The 20,880-nt window shown below is 40.9% G+C and overlaps 2 protein-coding genes across 4 annotated transcripts in view; both read right to left on the reverse strand.

The window, feature by feature from the left end:
* LOC114151856 (ras-related protein Rab-26-like) overlaps positions 1-3,528 on the reverse strand; it is an 80,799-nt gene extending 77,271 nt beyond the window's left edge. The window contains exon 1 of the mRNA XM_028029324.1: positions 2,905-3,528. Within this exon, the coding sequence (XP_027885125.1) occupies positions 2,905-3,081 (177 nt within the window). The 5' untranslated portion in view covers positions 3,082-3,528. The remainder of the gene's footprint in view (positions 1-2,904) is intronic.
* Positions 3,529-6,388: 2,860 nt separating this feature from the next.
* On the reverse strand, positions 6,389-20,772 carry lmf1 (lipase maturation factor 1). Of its 3 annotated transcripts, XM_028029320.1 has the most exons (11): positions 20,565-20,772; positions 19,657-19,966; positions 18,986-18,996; positions 17,328-17,476; positions 13,963-14,028; positions 11,803-11,970; positions 11,482-11,662; positions 10,711-10,864; positions 10,005-10,188; positions 9,819-9,931; positions 6,389-8,779 (listed from the first exon to the last, which is right to left on the reverse strand). In XM_028029320.1, the coding sequence occupies exons 1-11, from the start codon at positions 20,770-20,772 to the stop codon at positions 8,593-8,595; spliced, it is 1,731 nt and encodes a 576-aa protein (XP_027885121.1). In that variant the 3' UTR covers positions 6,389-8,592. The 3 variants fall into 3 exon arrangements, with proteins under 3 accessions (XP_027885121.1, XP_027885122.1, XP_027885123.1); XM_028029321.1 differs by lacking the exon at positions 20,565-20,772 and having other exon boundaries at positions 18,901-18,996; positions 19,657-19,835; XM_028029322.1 differs by lacking the exons at positions 18,986-18,996; positions 20,565-20,772 and having other exon boundaries at positions 19,657-19,835.
* Positions 20,773-20,880: the final 108 nt, after the last annotated feature.

Consider the following 20,880-nt stretch of genomic DNA (forward strand, 5'->3'; position numbering starts at 1 on the left):
CGCCGACTTCAACGGTCGATAAAGTTCCCAGATCTCACTTTGTTCACATGCAGTCCACATCGTAGTTGTTCCTCGTGTCATACGACTGACATTTTGGATTTTCAAAAAAAAGTTTAAACATGTTTCTCTTGGTTTAAAAAAAAAACAACAAAAAAAACACCAAAAGAAACACTCTGCCTCAACAGCTCAACAGCTATTGTTGAGTGGAACAAAAAAGGAAACCGACTGTAAAAAAGGAAACTGTGGCTTTGCGTGAAACATTTACATAAATGTTTGAATGGAAGCCCTATAGAGTTCAATATAAATTCAAAAAACCTAAATATAAACGGCACTCGTATGTTCAACATATCTCTGCATCACACTGGAATGCTACTGTGAACTGCTGAAGTAGCAGCATGCATTTTACAGTAATTACATCACTTTATGCACGGCTCGGTCTAAAGCATGTGGAGACTGCAGACTGAGTGCAGTAGAGCATTAGCATAAAACTAGCCCTCAAGTAATAACCGTTTACAATTATTTATAGCATAGTGTCTACTAAAAGTATCCTCATGCTTGAAAATGTCCACATTTCTTTATGATGTCAGCCCACAAACTTTGACGTAATTAACTGGGATTTTAACACAAAGTAGTTTAGGATTTTGTAGTAGAAGAGAAATGGTACATGGTGTAAAACCTTTGCAAACAAAATTATGAAACTGTTGCATTTCCATTCAGTTTTCTTAGTCTGTGTTGGCCTATGAAGTGATTTATGTAGAGCCACAGAGTAATATAAGTCTGGCGGGCCACCAGGCTTTACTTGCCCTCCACCAGGCTAAGTGTCATTTATGTATTTTTAAATAGGTTTTTTTAATTTATGTGTAAAGACAGATTAAGTTAGGTTTGTAGTTGATGCAATGAATTGTTTCGTCCTTGCACTTGCCCGTTGGCGTCACACACTTTTTCTTCCAAATTATGATGCACCTCCATATTTTTGTAACTCTTCATATTTTTCAACACAAAAACGCAGTGGTGGACTGCCCTAATGCCCCTACCACCGGGCTTGGAAGGTTTTCTGAAAGAAACCCACATCAATCACCATTATTAATCCTTATCCCTTAAGAGTTTGTGGTTGTACCATGGCAAAACTATGACAACAAAACAAAAATTAAGAGGCAAAAAACTGCCCTAGCAAGGCACTGTGACAATAACGCTTATCCACACATGGTGCCAGCATTTCCAAAGAATTAAAAGGAATCCAAGTTATTCAGGAACTGGACATAATTCATCACCAGCCTCTGATTTGGCTTTCCATTAGTGCAGTGACGTGCAATCAGGGGAGGCAGGTGAGTCACCATAACAAGTCAAATGCCAACAATGACAAGAGTACAATCAATATGTCCACTTGACTGTTCTAGAAATTTGTTTCCTGAATGATTTTGACATTTTTCTGGTCAAAATTGCTGATTTTGCTCGTTCAGATATTTGGAAGCAGGGCGAGGCGAGGCAATGGTGTGCTTTACCTCACCTCTTGTGGCTCTGTGTCAGGCCCATTGCCATTTCTCTTTATATCACCAATATGCATGTTTGATTACACATTTAATCCACTCCTGAATGAATGTGAGTCACAGTCTTTTTTGGAATGTGTGTATGATTGGATTGATTTTTGTAAAGTGCCCTCAGATGATGTGTTGTAAATTGGCACTATATAAATAAACTGAATTGATCTTCTGATTGGCCACAAATATACGTATAGTGAAAATGTGCATGGTGAGGAAGAAAGTAGTGTGCCCCATCAGTGCTAATAGGGGGCAGCACTGAGCTCCATTGGCACAATGTTTTTGTGAAATAAGAAGTAGGAAATACTGCTACCTGCAGATAGTTGTCACTTAAACCCAATATATTAAATCTATAATCTCACAATTATGCAATAGCGAAAAAAAAAAAAAAGCATGGGATCGTTTGACTTTTTATACATTTCCACAATGTTTGCTCTTCTTTTACGCATTTAAAAACTGAAAACATCCATTTGGATTAGAAACAATCCAGGTCAACTTATCTTTGGTCCAAATCCCCATTTAACAACAACAACAAAAAAAGTTTACCATTTTATTTTTCTTGCTATTATTTTGTTAAACAATATAGAATGCATTGCTAAATGTCTCAATTCAGGTTAAAGTTTAAATATAAAATCCAGTCATGAACCTCACTCACTGCATTCAAATATTGCATCTAATTTGTGTATATACGCTTTATTGATGATAACTTCAAAGCTATATGATTATGTTCTACTACTACAGGGTGTGTCGGTGCAATAAACATATTTCATCAGCTGGACTCCTGCTCCAGCAAAAGCCTCCTCCTGCTCTGCAGTTAATTGATCTCATTAATTATAGAAACCTGGCTCCATCATCTCCTCTGGGTTATTGCACTAGACTGTGGCGCACTACACAAAGATTAAACTATATAGACAAGCCGCCTCCAAAAGAAAGAATACTGACCGTTTTAGATTTATAAGCACTATAAATAACGTTCAAAGGATGTGACAACAACTAATTTAAGGTTGTTGTTTTTTTCAAAATATTGACAGCAACCACATAGAATGCGTCGAACATGCAACTTGTTTTTGTTCATTTTCAAAACTCTTCATATTTTACTTTTGTGTACAACAGATACGCTCCCATATGTTACCAAAACACTGTAAAGGTTTCAAACAATAGCTAATAAAATCTCACTGAGGCACTTTAGTTAACTTTTTTTTTTTTTTTTTTTTTAGGAATATGAAGCATCACAGAATTAAAGCAGCTCGCGTGAAGCCGAATTAGCGGGATTTGCAGCTGGGGAAACTTGCACGTGCTTTCCCTGACAGACAGGCTCACCGGCGCGAGCGTGTCGGGAGGCTCTCAAAATGCCAGCTCCGCTCACCTTGAAAGCGATGTCGTAAAACTCGCCGCTGTTGCTGATGGACGGTTTGCTCGGGTAGACCAGAGCCGAGGACGGCGCGCCGGCTGCGGCCAGACCCTTCGCCGTCCGCCCGCTGCTCGGAGACGCCTTTGGGCTCTTGGAGGTCCCTCTGCCCTTCGCTGCCTTCTTCCTGGACATGGCTCCGGGTTCAACTTTTAAGCTTCTCAAGTGAAGTTTCGGGTTGGTTAGAGGGGAGAACACTTTACTCCACGTTAAGTTGCTGCTGCTGCGCGGTCGAGGGAAGAGAAGTTCACCTGTGCGTCAGAGTCGTGGCTGTGCGTAAAATAAAATAAAGAAGAAGAAGAAAAGCGTCAGCGCTCTGCCTCTGAGGAGGGGCGGCTGTTGTTGTCCCGCTGGTGCAGCTGGATGTGAGAAAGCTGAGGACTGTTTACGCTCGCGCTGTCTCGCAGTCTGTTGCCTCGTCGCCCCGATGCGAAAGACTAGACTTAGAATAATCATAAAAATAAAACAATAGAACAACTTAATGTTAATAAATCGCATTAACATTACATAGAGCCAAGAATATGTTTTGGCTTGTTAAGAAAACCGATGAATCCAGTTCGGAATACCGAAATCAATCCTACTCATCATCAAAGCAGGTAGTTCTGTCATTAATAGCGCCCTGAGTGACTTGCCTTTATTTTCGCAATTCAGCTTAACGTCTGAACTCGTTCGTTTTTTATTTTAAAAGATCTGAAATCCAGTTTTCCAGAAAAATAGAACATTTCATATCAATTTAAAGAAGACTTCTTAAGTGAAATGTTAAGCTAAGAGCTACAAGGTCAGTCTAAAGACTTGACAGCTGTCCAGCAGATTCCAAAGCAAAGAAAGTACAGTAGGTCATTAAGCCATTGAAAAAAGTCGACTGTGTATCCAAGCGCAATGGAAAGTTGAGTGGGAAAAAAAAATGGTAGAAAATACGATGAGCCATAATTATCAAAACTAACACACATATACATACATACATATATACATATATAGTTTTTAAAAACCCTTTATATATTTCTGTCTAATAATACAAAAATGACTTCAACCTTTTCAACTAAATTAGGCATTTATCAGTGCATAACAATCAAATTAATTAATTTCAATACACCATACAGTGTTTGTTTTGAGTAACTAAAATTAAACAAAAAATAAAAAAGCCACCTGAGCAAGATATGAAAAAATACCTGACATTCTGCACACATTTCTGATTGCAGAGATTAATTTTTAAGATGATAATGAACGGGTTAGCCTAACTCTCCATCCGGACTGACTGAGCTTGAGTTATTTTGCAGAGTGAGTAAAGGCTTTAGTTTCTATATGTGCAGAAATACCCCCAAAAACTTCCACTACGAGAACGTATTGACTGAAAGGGGGTGGAATATGTGGCTGCAACATGACAAAATATGAGAGAAAAAAATTGTCTGTCTATAAAGGCCTTGGACCAACTTCCAGCCTGCATGAAAATATAGCATATGTCACCAGGTTTTAGTCTGGCTCACATCTTTTAGGAACCCATTAATGCATGCTCCACATGCCATTTTTATAACCATGAGCACAAAGGATGTGCTGTCCACAGCATGGCAGACTCATTCTTCTCAGTGTGTATGTATTATTACTACTTTGAAGCAAAATCTGCAGAACATCAATTTCTTTAAAAACTTTTGATGCAGTTTGATGTTTATTCTTGAGGACAGAGTTTCCTAGTGGGACGCTTTTCTGCAATCTTTCCTAATCCTGGCATGTTTGTTTTTACATCAACCCAACAGGAAATATCTCAAAACTAAATTGGTGGAAGGTGAGAAATGTCTGTGACACACAAAACAGTTGGTGGGGGCCTGGAATAGATAGTGGTATGACAGAGTGTGCAATCTGTAAGAAAAACCATCAAAGTCCCCATAAAGGAAAAACCTGACAGAAAGGCTACGAGGAAATTGATTTGCAGTCTGGAGGCGGGGATCGCAGCGAACAAGCATGCAGATCCGTTTGGAGGCGAGGCTATTAAAAACACCCTTGCTGTGCGACTGATGTATCAAAACCAATGAGCTTCAAAACACGAGGTGGAGCACAGACGCCCATCCATGACTGCTGCTCTAAGAAAGACGGACTTCCAAGCAAACGGACCGAGGAACGCTGCCTGTTTAGCTTTGGTGTAAATTAATTTTTCTCACTTGACTCTTTTATGGTAAGAAAAGTGTGTTATTTTATTGATAGCAGTAGCTCAAATAGCATTTAAAAGAAAAACACACAGTTGTATCCCTTAAAATGCATTTATTTATACTTGAAGTTGATCAGAATGTGTCAACTCTAACTAGTGGACCACAGCTATCTTCTGGGCATCAACCGTTAGACACCATCCACATGCTAACTGGTTATGCAAATAAAGCCTTTCATGACCCACCATCACAAACGTAAACATGTGGATCTTGATAATCTTTTCTGAGACCGTGTGCTTTGGGAAAACTAAGATCAAGCTTTTTGTCAAAGAACATTCCAGGCGAGTTTAGGGTGAATCAAAGGTTGCCCCCACAAATATGCAACTGCTGCACATGAAAAGGAACCTATTGGAAGTAATATGTCGCATAAGACAAAGTTATCCCCAAATAAGGTAGTTTGCATATTCAAATTATTGCCCAGTGATGCACTGTGTCTACATCTCAAAGGTGTACCCCATCTCCCCCTCAATGACCGTCGGGGACGGCCACCTGCTCTGAAGTGACCCAGTGGATATAGATAATGGATGGATGTATTCAGATGAATAATTCCAACTTAATTGAGAATCTGTTAGACAACGAGACACTTTTTTGTTTATATAGTTCCAAATAAATTAATTTATTCGTTTTCCACCATAGCTTCCTGACTATGGTGGAAAACGTAAGGCGCTGTGGGCCTGTTTCTCTTCAAACTGTCTTGGGAACCCTGTTCGACTGCATGGCACTCTTTGATATTTCAGGACATTTTAAATAAATGTCTGATGGCTGCTGATGGAAAACTGAAAATGGGTTTTGTTCACCAGGAACAAAACACAGCTGTCTTCCATAGCCATATCAGTTCACAGGGTCTACATCCTATAGAAATACCTGAGGTCCAAAGAGAAGAGAGTTTAAGATCTGTATGTTCTATCCTCGTGAAATGTTCAAGGTGAACATAAAGTGCTGTCCTACTGGCAAAAAAGTTGAGAAATGGCCAAAATGAACAGCAGAAAACCAGGGCATTCATGGCAGTAAAGAAAAGCCTGCTCCTATGTCAATAGATGTTTAAAGTAAGCAGTACAGTTTTTCTCGCTGTTGCACATAATGCTCTACAGCAGTGTATGAGGAATTACAATGGTTGCTTGTTAACGTGGCCGAGACTCTCAAGGTCTCTTTCTTTTTGCTAAAACAGTTTGGATCCTTAGCTGACACTGAGAAATAAATTGTACTGCATGTTGTCGTGGAAAGCAGACTGTACAGTAAAAGGCTTTTCATTCTCCGGGGAATTTATTCATCATGCTGTAACACCTTTACCACAAAAGACACATTTATCTGTTATCTGGACAGACATGATTTGTTAAGCTCAGGGTGAAGTCAACTTTCCAGAAATCACAGTCTATGCATTCACCATAAAATATAAAATCTCTATAAATACACGATAAATGTTTGTGCAAGGAAGGAACGGGGATCCAAAGGAAGGACAAAAAGAAGGGCCATTAATGGAGGGGAGGGGAGAAATAATGTAAGGAAGAGAGGTAGAACAAAGATGCAAGGGTAGAAGAAAGGCAGGATCGAATGAAGGGTGGTAGGAATGCAAGGAGAAGAAACGGATACAAAGAAGGAATAACGGGAAAAATGAAGGAGAGGAAAAGAAGGAAGTAAGGATATAAGGGCATCAAAAAGAGAGGGCACATAGAAGAAACAAGGCATGCCACAAGGGGAAGGAGGTGGCACAAGGAATAATTAGGAAGGAAGGAAGACACAAGGGAGAAAGGAAGAACAGTGGTAGGACGCAATGAAGGAAAGGAGAAGGACACAAGGAAATAGGGAGGAAAAGATACAAGGCAAGGACAGAAATATATGTTGTTGGCTTTCTTTTTGGAAGGTAAAAAGAAAAGCAACAGAAAGAGTTAAGAAGGACCAAACTAAGGGAGGGAGGACAAGGAATGAAGAGGATTCAACAAAGTCCACTGTCAATTCTTTTATTTTTTTGTAATTAAACCCCAGTGAAACAATTCCTCAGCATGAAGCTCCCCAACCGTGCTTTACAGTTGCATTCACATCCATCTCGTTCTTTTTCTCATCCAGGTTAAGAAGTCCAAAATTGGTTGTCCAACATCTTCCAGTTTATGACACCCATGGTTGTACTTGAGCTGTTCCTGAAAAATATTCTAAGCACATATTTTTATCTCTAGAGGTTCAGCTGGGGTCAGATAAGACTGGATGTTTGGAGTAACAGCACCATCTGCTGGTCTTTCTTTGGTATTGCGCTGTCTGTTCTGTGGCTTTTTAGTTTCTTCTCCATGTCTCTGTGGATCAATGGTGGATGATTCAAACTTTTTAAACGTTTTAAGAATTTCATGTGTCAATTATTAAAATTTATGCAAATAATTTACACTTACAGTGTTTATGTTTCTTCTTTAAAACTCCAAGTTTTCCCTGCTGCAGGTTCTGGACCAACTATTGATTTATAATGACCCATTCTTGTCATCGGAGCTCAGAGTTGATCAGGTTTGTTGGATATTTTCGGTTAACCTGCTGTTGACAACACATTTTCAAAATTGTTCTGATCTGGGAAGGCTCTTGGAAACATACTTTTCCCATTTTGTTGTGATCTCACTCTTTATTAATGGAAGAGCTTGAGAAGAAGAAAAAGTAAATCTCAGAGGAAGATGAATAATTTCTCAGCTGTTCCCCATTAATAAAAGGATGTTTCATCAGAGAAAATAATTTTGCCCATCTGCTTTCCTTAAACACTATTTTGTCCAAATGTATTCAAAATAGGTTTTTTAGTCTATCAAGTGTTTCTCCTGTGAATTTGAGATTTTTTTTTGTTGGCTCTAGTGGCCTTTATTTGAAAGTAGTCTGACCGGAAAGTGGGTAATGAGAAAGGGGGAAGACGTGCGGCAAATATCGCCAGACTGGGAATCGAACCTGCGACCACCGCAGGCCTCAATACGTGGGTCATGCATTGCCCCTGCGCCACCACAGCACCCCTATTTGTGATTTTTTTTAAAGAAAAATATTTAGATTTGAAAATGTCTTGACAAAGAAGACCTCCTTAGTGTTTTTCTTTTTCTTTTTGCTATTTTGACATGTGCTAAAGTGAAAGTGAGCTTGTTTTGACACTGTATTCCGGTCCCAGATAGCATGCTAATGTGGCTCAGCTCTCAAAATCCAGCTAAGCTAAAGCTAGTTAAAAAAAAAAAAAACACATGTAGGAAGCCAAAAAGACTTGGTGAGAAAATTAATCAAGTTGACCACTAACCGGTTAGTACGTTTACGTTCAGGTGTCCTCAGCATGTTTTTAGAGCTTAATCGTTTAAAACCGAGAGCTTCAAAACCTTCACAATGATTGGGAATGGTTGTACTGGTGTTCTGAGTAAAGAGACGTTTTATCAAGCAGTTCTTGAGAAACCTGATGTCATCTGCATAGAGTGTAACCTTGGTTCCAAACTGCTTTGAAGTGACTTCAGCTCCTGCTTGGTGGGATGTGTGGGTGAGGCCAGTTCCTGGACTGGAAGTAGCCTCTGAGTCCTTCCAGGTCTACAGCAGGGAAGTAGGCTCCGATGCGTTTTCTCAGCCACCATTTGCCCTGCGCTGCGCTGGCGCTGCCCGGCTGAGAGAATTTGTACCTGAAGTGTTCTCCTCGAACCCATCTGACAAAGTAGAAGCATAGAAAGGTCACCGATGTAGTCATGTTTTTGAGTCCTGCTGTGGAGCAAACAGATAACATTCCATTTCCACAAAAAAAGCTTGCAATATGATAATACTTGCTGGAGTTATCATATTTTAGAGTATTTTATTTACGTCTAGAACATTGCTGTTGCAGTTTCTCTGTTACCTGAGTTCTGATTTGTTCTTTGTGTAGACTTTTAATCAATTTTGTGGTTGAGGAATTGCTTGTATGGACAATTATTCCCTCTGGTTTCGGATGCTGGACAGTTAGAAGGAGTTTCGCTCTTACTCTTTTACCTTCAGATAGTTCTGTTGTGCAACCATGTCCCCAAGTGCTGTTTTTTTGTTTTTATAACTGGAACCAGCTGATTAGAATCTCAAAAGCTCAAGGAACAGCTGAACTTTGACCTCACATCGAAGATAAAGATTTTAAGTGGAGCTGCAAAAGCAAATTAGGTGGATTAGCAATAACTGCAAACAACATTTAAATTCCTTTTGGGCTACATAAAGTATTTCTGAATTGAATTCAACTGCACGTGTCATTTTCCTTCCACTTTACAACAATGCTACTTTCTGCAGGTAAATCACATGAAATCCAAATAAAACACACAAAAGTGTGTGAATGTTACGTGAATAACTTGAAAACAGTTCAAGGGGTATGGATATTTTTGCAATTAACAATAATCTATACTATAATATAATGTTAACTCCCTTGCCAAAGAAAACAGCTGCAACTACGTCTCAAAAATGCAGAACACAAAATAGTTTAAGAAATCTTAATACATTTGAAATAAACTGGGTAGGGCAGTTTAACTCTCACACCTTGTAACGATTTGCGTTTTGTTAGGATAAAGACATAAATTCCCAGGGTTTTTATTATAAAGACATTTTTTAAAAAATAATTGTTATTTGTTCCACCAGGGGGAGCCCTAAGACAAAAGGTGCTCTGCTCAGCAGAGGTAGTTTGATTTACAAGTGAATTTTGAAAGCAAAGCTGGTGATGCTCATGTGTGCGTTTACCTGGGGGGGTCTCTGCCTTGGAAGGGGTTGTGGTCGAGCAGCGAGAGGACGGTGCTGTCGTTGGCCAGCAGGCGTCCTGCTACGTGGATGACCCACTCGCTCTGCTCGTAGGTCTGCGCAACAATGTTATTCCAGAATCAGCACCGAAAAATAAGTACTATTGAAAGGTAGAAGTTGCTAATGCACCTGGAAGGCAGCGAACCACATGAGCCAGTCCAGCCGGTAGTGGTAGGGCGATATGAGGCAGGGCCGTCGGTACACATCTCCTGGCTTACACCTGAACTGGTACTCCTCCCAAACCGCCTCAGGGTCTTTGGGATCTGGGCTCAGAGTTCCCTGGAAGATCACCTCAGTCCGTTCTTTGGTGATGCTTCCGAGAGGACAGAGAAACAAAAAGATTAAATGAGATAAAGATGGGTTTTTCTTTAACGGGGAATACTTTAACGGCACCAAATTACATTACAGACATGTCGTGGTAGAGACCTTCCAGATCACTCAGGTCTTCTGGTTTTAGTTCACTCTGCATCACCACAACCAGAACCCAACATTATGTTTTTACGCTCCACTAATCTGGAGCAAATGTCTAGAAAACTTCAAAACTCCCAAAACACTGAGTTCATTTAAATCAAGGCCAAAAACCCACCTGTTCAGAGTTGCCCTTGATTCATAACTGGAACATTGATCAATATATTTGATGCACATTTGCTTGATAATGGCATTTCACAAACTAATGTTTACTTCTTGTTTCATGATTGGTGACTGTATGATATTTCTACGGTATAACAAACTTTGAACTGCCTTGTTGCTAAAACGTTCAATACAAATAAACTTGGCCTGTTTTCAAGTTGGGGTGTTCATGTTTGGTCATGTGATGAAATCCTCCAAACTGTACCTTCCAAAAGCCCCGTAGGTGTTGACGATGCGCAACGGGTCGAAGGAAGTGTTCATCACCTGCCGCGGACTCAACAGGTTCATCACCACTGGCACGCTCAGGACGCCAATGAGAACACCCAAAGAAATGTTCACCACCCGCCGTATCAACATGCCTAACACACACACACACACACACACACACACACACACACACACACACACACACACACACACACACACAGGAACAGGATGAATCAAAAGCGTCTCAAGGGTGCTTTGTGGGATATGTGGGAATGATAGTCCAACAATGGAAAACGGGCACATTTATCGTTGCTGGGTCTGAATCTTGACAGCCTGGCAGGATGTTACAGAGACACAAAGCAGTAGTCAAATTTTTCTTGGTTCTTTCCCACTCCTGCATGTTCAACTCCTCTGTATAATCCACAGAAACTGTCTTTATTCCTATAAAATCCCACTCTGGTTCTGTTTGAGTTATTAAAGCAAGTTCCCACCTACAGCTATAGGCTTATTTTAAACCGAGTAAAGTAAAAGCAGTAAATCTACAATAAGTCTAGTTATAGAAGGGTGGAGTTTTCTTGCATTCATGAAAGCCTGTGCTATAAGAAAATCCTTCAAGTTTAAATTATGTTTTGCAGTGTTGACCCCTTTTACTAATTTGTTCTGTATTTTACTGTAGTTCTCTTTCCACCGTGGTCAAACACACTGCCTTTTCTGGCATCTATCGGATATTATACAAAATAATAATTAAAAAAACGAAGTGTAAAGACACCTTTTGTGGGTTTGGGGACTTGTCCAGTCACCTCCTTCTTCTGGATCTCCAGCGCCGCCTCCTTAGCTCTGGAGCCGCAGCGAAACAGAAAGCTTAGAGATGCGTCGTCGAAGCAGGCCAAACTAGGAACAATGGTCAGCCAGTTGAGGAAACTCAGGTTCCCGCTGATGATCAAGACCACCTGCAGGCCAGGAAGGAGTGATAGAAGAAACAAAAGCCACAGAACAGAGTGGGTACAATGTACAGTTTAAAAAAATAAACAAATAAAAAACAAGGGGGGAAAAAGCCCTGATTGTGTTTGCTAGTCTTCCACAGAGCTACCTGAAAGAGAATTTGGATGGCTCCGTTCACCATGCACAGCCGGCGGCCCAGGAAGGTGAAGAAGGGAGCGATGAGCTCAACGAAGTGGTTGGACAGAGTCTCGAAGCGGTGGAACCACCACGGAGAGCAGTGCAGGTAGTAGGACACGGGGTTTGGCACTGGCTGGGTCTGGAGACACATTTCAATTCAATAAACTTAGGCTCAATCATACTTTATCTCAGAGTGAAATTAAATGTTGTGACTGTTACTGTCTGACAGTCTCATGCCTCAAGCAAACAACAGGAACTCCCTTCATTGTATCCTCCAACTATCTGTCACAAGACAAGTTGGGTGAGAAAATATTGGCCATTTTTTGGAAATTTCAGGTTTACTCACCTTACAAGGAATAAACGCACAGACTAATGTTTGAGATTAGCCCTAACTATACTAAATGCTATTGAAAGATGCTAAAGACTGATCATTTTAACTTCAAGAACAGAGAAATTCTATTTTGCTGCTCACACAGTGTGACGTCGCCTCTGGTCCTAATGTGAATAAACTATGATCATTCACAGGAAAACTGCTTAGGTCTCCATTATAACAATGGTAAGCTACAATCTGGTCTTGTAAAGGACCAAAGGAGAGAGCCTAATTTATGTTGTCCAAAGATATTTAGAGATATCTATGAGGGAATCAGACATGTCTCTGTAAGATTTACTTAGCTAAATAGGTCAGGTCAGAACAAAAATCGGTCATGGTGAATCAGTGCATGACCAATAGAAAGTTTACAGCCAACATGTTCAATTTGTGAGGAGTACTGACGCTAAGGATGGAAGTTTTCAGCGCTTTGCTTTGGCGCTCATCTGAGAGTGAGTCAGGAGAGTCATTTCTGCACCACACCTCGAGGAGAACTTTTCCAAGACTAAATAAAGATGGAACCTTATTTAAATGAAAGGTGGCCGCACCTTCACCCAGGCAAACACTCAGAGGTTTCTCAGTGTTTGTCCATGCAAAATGTGCTTTGGCTGAACAGGCAAACAGACGCGGGTTAGGTCAGGAAAAATAAATATAGCACAAATATAGGTGGAAAGGATAAAAAAAACGCAGCTGTCAAACAGATCAATACTTTTATTGTATTTTTTTAATAAAACACAAGAAAAATTTGCATTATTTAACAGGCGGGGGACCTAAATCTCCATATGGTGCGTTAATGACAACCCACCCTGTATGAACAAAGTACTAACTGTCCTGTAATGCATCGCCACGGTAACCCCCGAGAATCTGGACAGGAGGAAATCTGCAGTCCCACTGCAGGTCTGAAAGGGAGCAGTGTGTCAAAGGGGTTAACGCGGCGTCAACTGGCGCCATGGCCTTCCGGTCTTAGAATGCAGGTGTGTGTGTGCGTGTGTGTAGGTGTGTGTGTGTGTGTGTAGGTGTGTGTGTGTAAGTCAACATTAGCACTGAGGGTGTCAAAAGCTGAAGTTGGACCAGGGAAACTGACCCAGCGAGGCATAAAATCCACAAAGCAACGAGGCCGTTCAAAACTTTTTCTGCTACGTGACAGATATAAAAGATTCATTCTGTTTCACTCAGAAGGAACCAGTGAAGCTGTCCATCACGGGTTCTCACCGTGGTGCCTCGAATACAATTTTAAGTTTTAGAAATCTTCACTCATCCATTGACTTCTGGCCTAAAAATGCGCAATCCCCAGAGAGTTGAATTGCAAAAACATTCATGCAATACAGTACATCAAGACTTGCAGAAAAACAAGCACGGGTGTTGTAACTGAGATACATTTAATCTAATTAACATGTTCAATAAAGCAACAATCTTTCATAATGATACAAGTGATATCATGACTTCGGCCTTGTGTGTATTTTCTCCAGTTACGTGTTTGATCATTACAGAAGGCACCCATCCTCCATCTGAGACCTTATCATACAGAATGTTGTGGGCCAGATCATGACTGAGCAGAAATGTGAGCAGCCTGGGTGTGACTAAAAGCCCAGGAAACAATTTTATGTCTTTTTTTATTCACTTTAGAAAATATTCAAAACCCAAAATGAAACAAAATATGATTTTAAAAAATATCGATTGAATTATTTTGAATAAGTAAAAGCATGCATCGCCGTATTAGATACACTGCTGTGCAATGACTTAATGGAATAAATAAAAAGTCACCTCATAGTGGTAGTCCATGCAGGTCAGGTCTCTCCAGCACTGGTCTCCTCTGATTTTAATGAGGCCCTGAACAAAGAGAGAAAACAAGCACTGAACTCAATGTGAAATACAACTGGACACCATCCTAAAGTCACAGTTGGGAGTTTGAATACGTAATCAAAACTAATGTTACATGGGCTTTATTCAAATTAAACTTTGAAAGTGTTTTCACACCTGTTAGTCTGGTAGACTCTGTTTGATTGTGGACCAAAATTGTTACATGATCAGTTGGTGTGTTTTGCTTTCACACTGCCTCTGTCAAACAAAGCAAACCCTTTGAAAAACTTGTTCGCCTCTTCGCCAGTGGTGGCGCTACTTAAAAGAACCACAGATGGAAATGACACAAAAACCTCAGAGGAAGACACTGATCACAACTTTCTTCTTTGCAAAATATAGTGGCGTGGCGTCAGATTTTAGCTTTTATTGGATTTCTCTTTCGTTTTTAGCAAAAGACCATGAGCTATTTCTCCCACTAGTATTAGACTCTAGCATTGAATTTGGTAGCATTTACCCAGAATGCCCTGTGCTATAGTTTGCTTCCTGCTTTTGGAAGGCTTCCTGGTCCGCTTGGCAATCCAACCACGCCAGAGTTCACTTTTACTAAACCGAAACCTAGATTTGTAGGCAGACCAGAGGTTGTTTTTTTTCTGGTCTGCATCAGAGTTTGCTTTCTAAGCAAAGAAAATTATCCAAAAATTTCAGAGATGAGCTCACTGTCTTACAAAAATAAGGAAAAAGACACTAAAAGATGGCAAATGGCTTAAATCTTCCAAGAGATAACAGTGGCTATGCCACCTGGGCAGAGAACAAAGGCTCCATTAACAACTGAGGACACAGGTGGTAAAAACCCTTGACTGATTGCAAAATCACTTGATGGCAGGAACTACTAAGGTTTCAGTTTCCACAGTTAGGATTTCATGGTTGAGCTCCATGACAAACACCACTACTCACCCAAAAGGGCAGTTAAAAAAAACAATGTATTTTGGAACAATCGGTAATGGGTAAGTTCCCACCAAATGAAAGTGTTGTCACCACAGAAATGTGGACTGTAGTCACATCAGTAGGAAGAGGCATAATTACCACCACAAGACAAAGGACATCTCATCGCTCTGACAATACAATCTTCAATGGGACAGATTCTCATCAGATCTCATCTAATATCTGCAAAACACCCGATCCCAGTTTGCGAGATTCATGCGGTATGAACAAATTAGGGATTCATAAAGGCATATTCACTTGTGTGGCTGTTTTCCATCCAAACAGCAAAGGGAATAACCTCTTATCCAAAACACGAGACCGCCGATATTGACACATCAGCTGGTCATGTGGCTGAGCACGGAACGCACAGTAAGGCGCCCGCTATCCTGTTTGATTAAATTTCGGAAAAAGCAGAACGTCTCTCTCTGATTAAGAGCGTGGCTGTGGAGGTGGTGAGGCCCAATACTATGCTGTTTATCCTCTTCAGTCATGAGACGAAGATGTTTCACCAATTACAACTGGATTGAAAAATATGGAGCACCAGGTAGAGAGATAGCTGGACCTAAGCCTACACAACTATCCTCTGATAGTGGAATACTACTGGACGTCTCTCTGAAAACACCAGGGACACATGGTTAGCATAGCATCACGCTAACATTATTTTCTTCAAAAGAGACACAAAAGTTCACCTGAGTTGATTGGAAGATGGATAAAGCTCAACCCCGGGCGACGTTGGCAGGAAGCCCGTTGGAAGCTATAAAAGACTTAGAGAAGTCACTAATGGAATAATCTCATCTGTCAGCATGTGACACCAATAGGGCACCATGGCGGGAGTTTTTAGAAGTCCTAAAATAAGGATTGTACCACCTTCCAAAGAAACATTTAGTCTCATCTTCAATGGAACAACAGGCCTTTAAAGAAACCGCATGATGCGATGGAAACTGCTGCATTTACACTCTGAGCAACTGGCAAAGGCTTCAACCTCTACCAACATGATGCTGTTAATTTATAATAAAGCTACTAACATGAGCCTGGCTCCACTGTAATCAAAGATTCTCAGTTGGATTTAGGGGTGTACGTCACCTTTAAGCCTTTCCTGTGCAGCTCAAGGTGTATGTTTAAGGCTGATCGCTGACCAACCAAAATGAAGGAACTTGGGGACGATCAATCAGTGAACCCCTAATGGCTAACAGAGTACAGGCAAGGCAACTAGATAAAAATTCACACGATACCTTTCAAAATGTTGTCGTTTTTGTTTTTTATGTTTTGATTGCGTTTTGTTCCTATTCACAAGCACAAAATATTTGTGTAACTCTGTCAGGGAAAACAGCTTTGAGGTACAATGAAGCCTTGGGTTGCAACACTACATTTTCAAGGTACAGTATATATTTAATCAAGGCTTTTCATAATCAACTAGCATTTTTATTTATTTTTTTTAAATCACCTAGTAGCCTTCCAGTAGATTAGTGATTAGTTCAATTAAACGTTTGCATCCATCTATGAAAACACCAACTACTGACTCTAAATGGGACAAATACTGCATCTGGATCAGCCGGCTGTATTGAAAACAAAGCTAAGCATGTCTTAGGCTTCAGCTGAGGTCTTTAAAATCTAAAAATGGAGAAGAAAATGGAAATGTGTAAAACGTAGAGCCTGACGTGTCGCAATCCAGCATCAGTCTGAGAACATACCAAACATATTTGCAGTATTACTCAGTCACTTCGCTATACTTTTGCTACCATCCCAGCCTGCTGCTGATGCAACAAGCTGTTTCACTCCAGAGCTGCAGATACTTTGTTGCAAACGCTTTCTTTGCAGTCTGAACAGTTTCAAGGCAAACCCCGTAGACATTATTGAGTACATCACCACCAGAACGGCGTTAAAATATGGCGTGACTTCAGCAGGGTTAGGCTGGAAGAGAACCATAAATATACCGATGAGTTTATATGTGAAGTAGATTGCGTGTTTCAGCAAAGTGGAGGTGTGTAGAGTTTTCTCCGTGCTCCTGCTGGTAGGAGTTCCACTCGGCTGGTGGCGACGGCTTGTCAAATAAACCCCAGCTCTGTAATCCCCCGTGAAATCTGACAGACGAGGCGCTGTGTTGTTGAGTCGATCACATATTTGGTTTGGCTTTACCAAACACCGGCAGAGTGCTAGAGCAGGACAGCGGTTCCGAAGTATCGCTTTAAAATTAGGAGGACAAACACCAGAATGATTCCATCTGCTCACTGTTTGCGTGAACTTTTGCCCATATTTTAATCCCATTAAAAACACAAACTATCGATTTTTGCCGGAGCTCCACGCGATCCATCGATTTGAAGGACTGAATAGTTGCGACTTTGACTCACGGCTCCCAGCATGATGCGAACGATGAGCCACCTGAAGGTCCAGATGCAGACGAGGGAGGGGGGACAGCTGCTGGGAACCTGGGACAGAGTCCACACCGGACACAGGAAGACAGCCAGGAAGCCCGTCTCCAACAGCTGGCTCTCCCAACCTGCACAGACAAACACATTCACACAGTAAAGCAGACGACGCTGCCCAGGCCTGGTTGTGATGTCACTTTTTTTTTTTATGCAGGCAGTGCAGAAATTTATCACAGTGATATTTATTTTTACACTGAAGTCTTGGGGGTTTTTTTATACTTAGGACAGAAAGCAGAGCCACCGATGCAAACATGTTCGTGTTTGTGTTATTTCTTTGGTTCAGCTGCGCCACAGACTCAGTGGTCTGCAGTTTACGCTCCTATCTGATAAGTTCTCAGGATCGTTAGCTCTCTGCTGAAAGAGGAGTATTTTTCCATTGAGAATTGAACACAACTGTTGAATTGTTGCATTTGTTTTTGCTACAAAATACAAGCGCGGACCCGTTGTACCATAGAGAGACACGGTGAACTGAAACACACTTAGCCTTAGCAAGTATATTCTTCTCAGTTTAGCATTTTAGCATAAAATCAGCTGTTCGTAAGAAATTGCATACAAAAAAAAGGAAAGAAAGAAAGAAAAAAAAGGCTGAACGCCACTACAAATTTAATGAAACAAGGAAATAATTATTAAGATCTGTTTCCAATAGCAGTTAGCTTACAAAAATGTAATCATTTAGCCCCTATGCCCAACAGGCAATTTTTGTTCATTTAAAAAAATACATATATTTTTGCTTCTATAATCATTTGGTTTGTTTAACAGCTCTTAGGGCAACTTTTTTTTTTTTTTTTTTACCCCTCCAGGGGGTCTTTTGTGGGCTCTAGTGTCCCTTATATGATAGTAGGCTGACAGGAAACGGGGAAGGAGAGGGGGGAAGACATGCGGCAAATATCGTCGGGTCCAGGAGTCGAACCTGCGACGGTCGCGTCGAGGACTGAAGGCCTCCAAATATGGGTCGCGCTAACCACTACGCCACTACGGCACGCCCAGGGTAACTTTTTTATAAGAACTTTTCTTTCCACCTTTTACAATTTTTTGAAATCCAACGTTTTACAAGCGCTTCTCATCCTCTAAACACCTTCGCACCAAAAATATCCACATTTTAAAACCTGCTATTGTATCAGACACATTAAGTCCTTTTTTGGTCTCATATGGCTCCACAAGGGGAAATCCAAGACTTTAATGAACAGGACTACAACGAGGAAGAGAACTTTAAAGTAACCCAGTACAGTAAATGAAGCAAATCTCAATTTTTTTTTTTTTTTGCAATAAAAAATATAATAATTTAAAACAGAAACAACCGAACCGCAATTTAAAGAGTTAAACTTCTAAAGAGACTGAACATTTGGTAAGTTTGAGGAAATATGAAGCAGTTTAAAGAACAAATATTACTGTATTTAAAAGGAAGGGTTTTTTTTTTTAAGTATGCACATTTTTGCCATTATGGTGTTTAGATGGTGGTAAATCTGAGAAAAGAAGGTCAAAATTATATCAGGACCTTCCTTCTCATGCTTCCAATCCACATCTTCGTTTGGCGAAGGAATAACAAAGGAAGCCCTGGAACTAGTATGACGTTCACTTACCAAAGGAGTACCTAGAAAGAAAAAATACAAACGACATCAGAATTTGCTCTCATTTTTGAAAAATGCGTAAAACTTTAACATGTGTTGAAATAACCAAATGTTTTTTTTTCCTATGGAGGCCGTGGCATGATGAATACACAGTTAGCTGATAAGGTTTACATTGACGTTTCGGTCAATGCAAAACACCTTGCATCATCAAAACTGCTGTTTCTTGTAGAGTGATTCTGTTTGTGTTCTTACTTCCTCCTACACACACATATGTTCTGCACCTGATTAGATGAACCACAACTGCAGCATCAGGAGGAGGAACTGGACCACACTTAGTGGGATGTCATCTGCAGTTTTGCCACTAGATGGCACTAGGTCATATCCCATTTTAAATGGCAGATGAAGAAAACCATAAACCTTAACAAAGCAGGCTTCTAAAATAAACCAAAGACATATAACTAAATAGATTACAAAAAGCAACCCTACACTTATCTGTAGACACAATCCTGCTGCCACCAGTGCAAAGCTTACCCACTTTTGGCAGCAGCACTTCAATGGGGTTCAAGTCCAGCAGACTTAATCACACCTCCATCTCATTTACAGTCAAGTCTATTTGCCACATTCAGAGAAAAATATTTGTTTATTTAGCTAATAAAGGCTCCGCTGTGTGCGTATACACTCACCACAGCTGTCCCACATTGACCAAGGAGTGGTAAAGCACCCACAGAGTCACCATGATCACCATATTGGCCATCCCTGTCACCAGGACGAACCCTGACAACACCACCCCAACCAAGGCAATGCAGTCAAGGTTGGCGTCCATGCTGGTCCAGTCCAAGAACCAGAGGACAGAAGGTGCGTATGCCAGGGCCGACGTGCCGATCCTTCCTCCGACGTAGCGCTTGACGCTGTTCAGGTAGTTCTTGCAAGGCATTAGCCCATTCTCTCCAATCAGCTGCTTGTTCTGGTTGTAGGCAACCATGAAGGCCACAACTAGAATAAAAAAGAAAACCTTAGCATTAATGTCTTTTGTGTGTAGAGTCAATATTTGCAGTGTTGACCCATCTCCAACCCAAGCACCAGTGTTTCATGCTTTTCGCAATCAATCTATTCATTCAAGCTGGAGTTTCACAATTTCACCTGTGGGGATGATATGACTGCACTGACATTAAGTTAGCTGATCGATTTTGTTCCAGTGCAGAAATGTTTTAATACACATTAGATCTATAAAAGCAATATGGATGTCCTTAAGTACAATGACCCCGCAATGTAGGCTACAATAGAAAACACCAGTGTTGCTGCCAAAAGAGTATTTCATAGCTACACAATTAGCAACATGACCACAGTAACAGTGTATCACAGTGTTACAACTCGCACACACTAACCGCGGAGTAATCAGGGTTCTGTGTTCATCGTGGTCAATACAGATGCTGACAGCTGTGATATTGAGGCCAGGATACAGTAGGCTTTAAAACTACAGAGCTCGTGGATCTAATCGTTTTGAAGAAATTTATTGAGCAGTTTTGGATTGGAAAAGGAAGCACTGAAACAGCGAACACGGCCCGGTTCTGGAGAAGTCAGAGAAACTCACAGTAAATGAAAGAGACTGAGCGCAGCAGCACAATACGAGTGAGCCAGTAAGTTCCGGGTTGTAAGGACACGAACTGCTTCTTCTCCGAGTCTCCATTGGTGGCAGTTCCGTCTGAAGAGCCGCCAGGGACTCTCTCCGTCTCCGTCCTCCTGCTGTCCACGCGCCTCTTCCTCACCGAGCTCTCTGAAGCTGCAGCGTTGGCCGCCATGTTTACGGCGCTCTCCGTCACGTGACAAAAACATATCCGGAAGTGAATAACAATGACTTAAAACCCCCCAAAACAACGTTTTTTCTGAAAAATATATCTAAGTAAAAC

The sequence above is a fragment of the Xiphophorus couchianus genome, chromosome 10 (assembly GCF_001444195.1).
Source record: "Xiphophorus couchianus chromosome 10, X_couchianus-1.0, whole genome shotgun sequence".
In the NCBI taxonomy this organism is placed as follows: domain Eukaryota; kingdom Metazoa; phylum Chordata; class Actinopteri; order Cyprinodontiformes; family Poeciliidae; genus Xiphophorus; species Xiphophorus couchianus.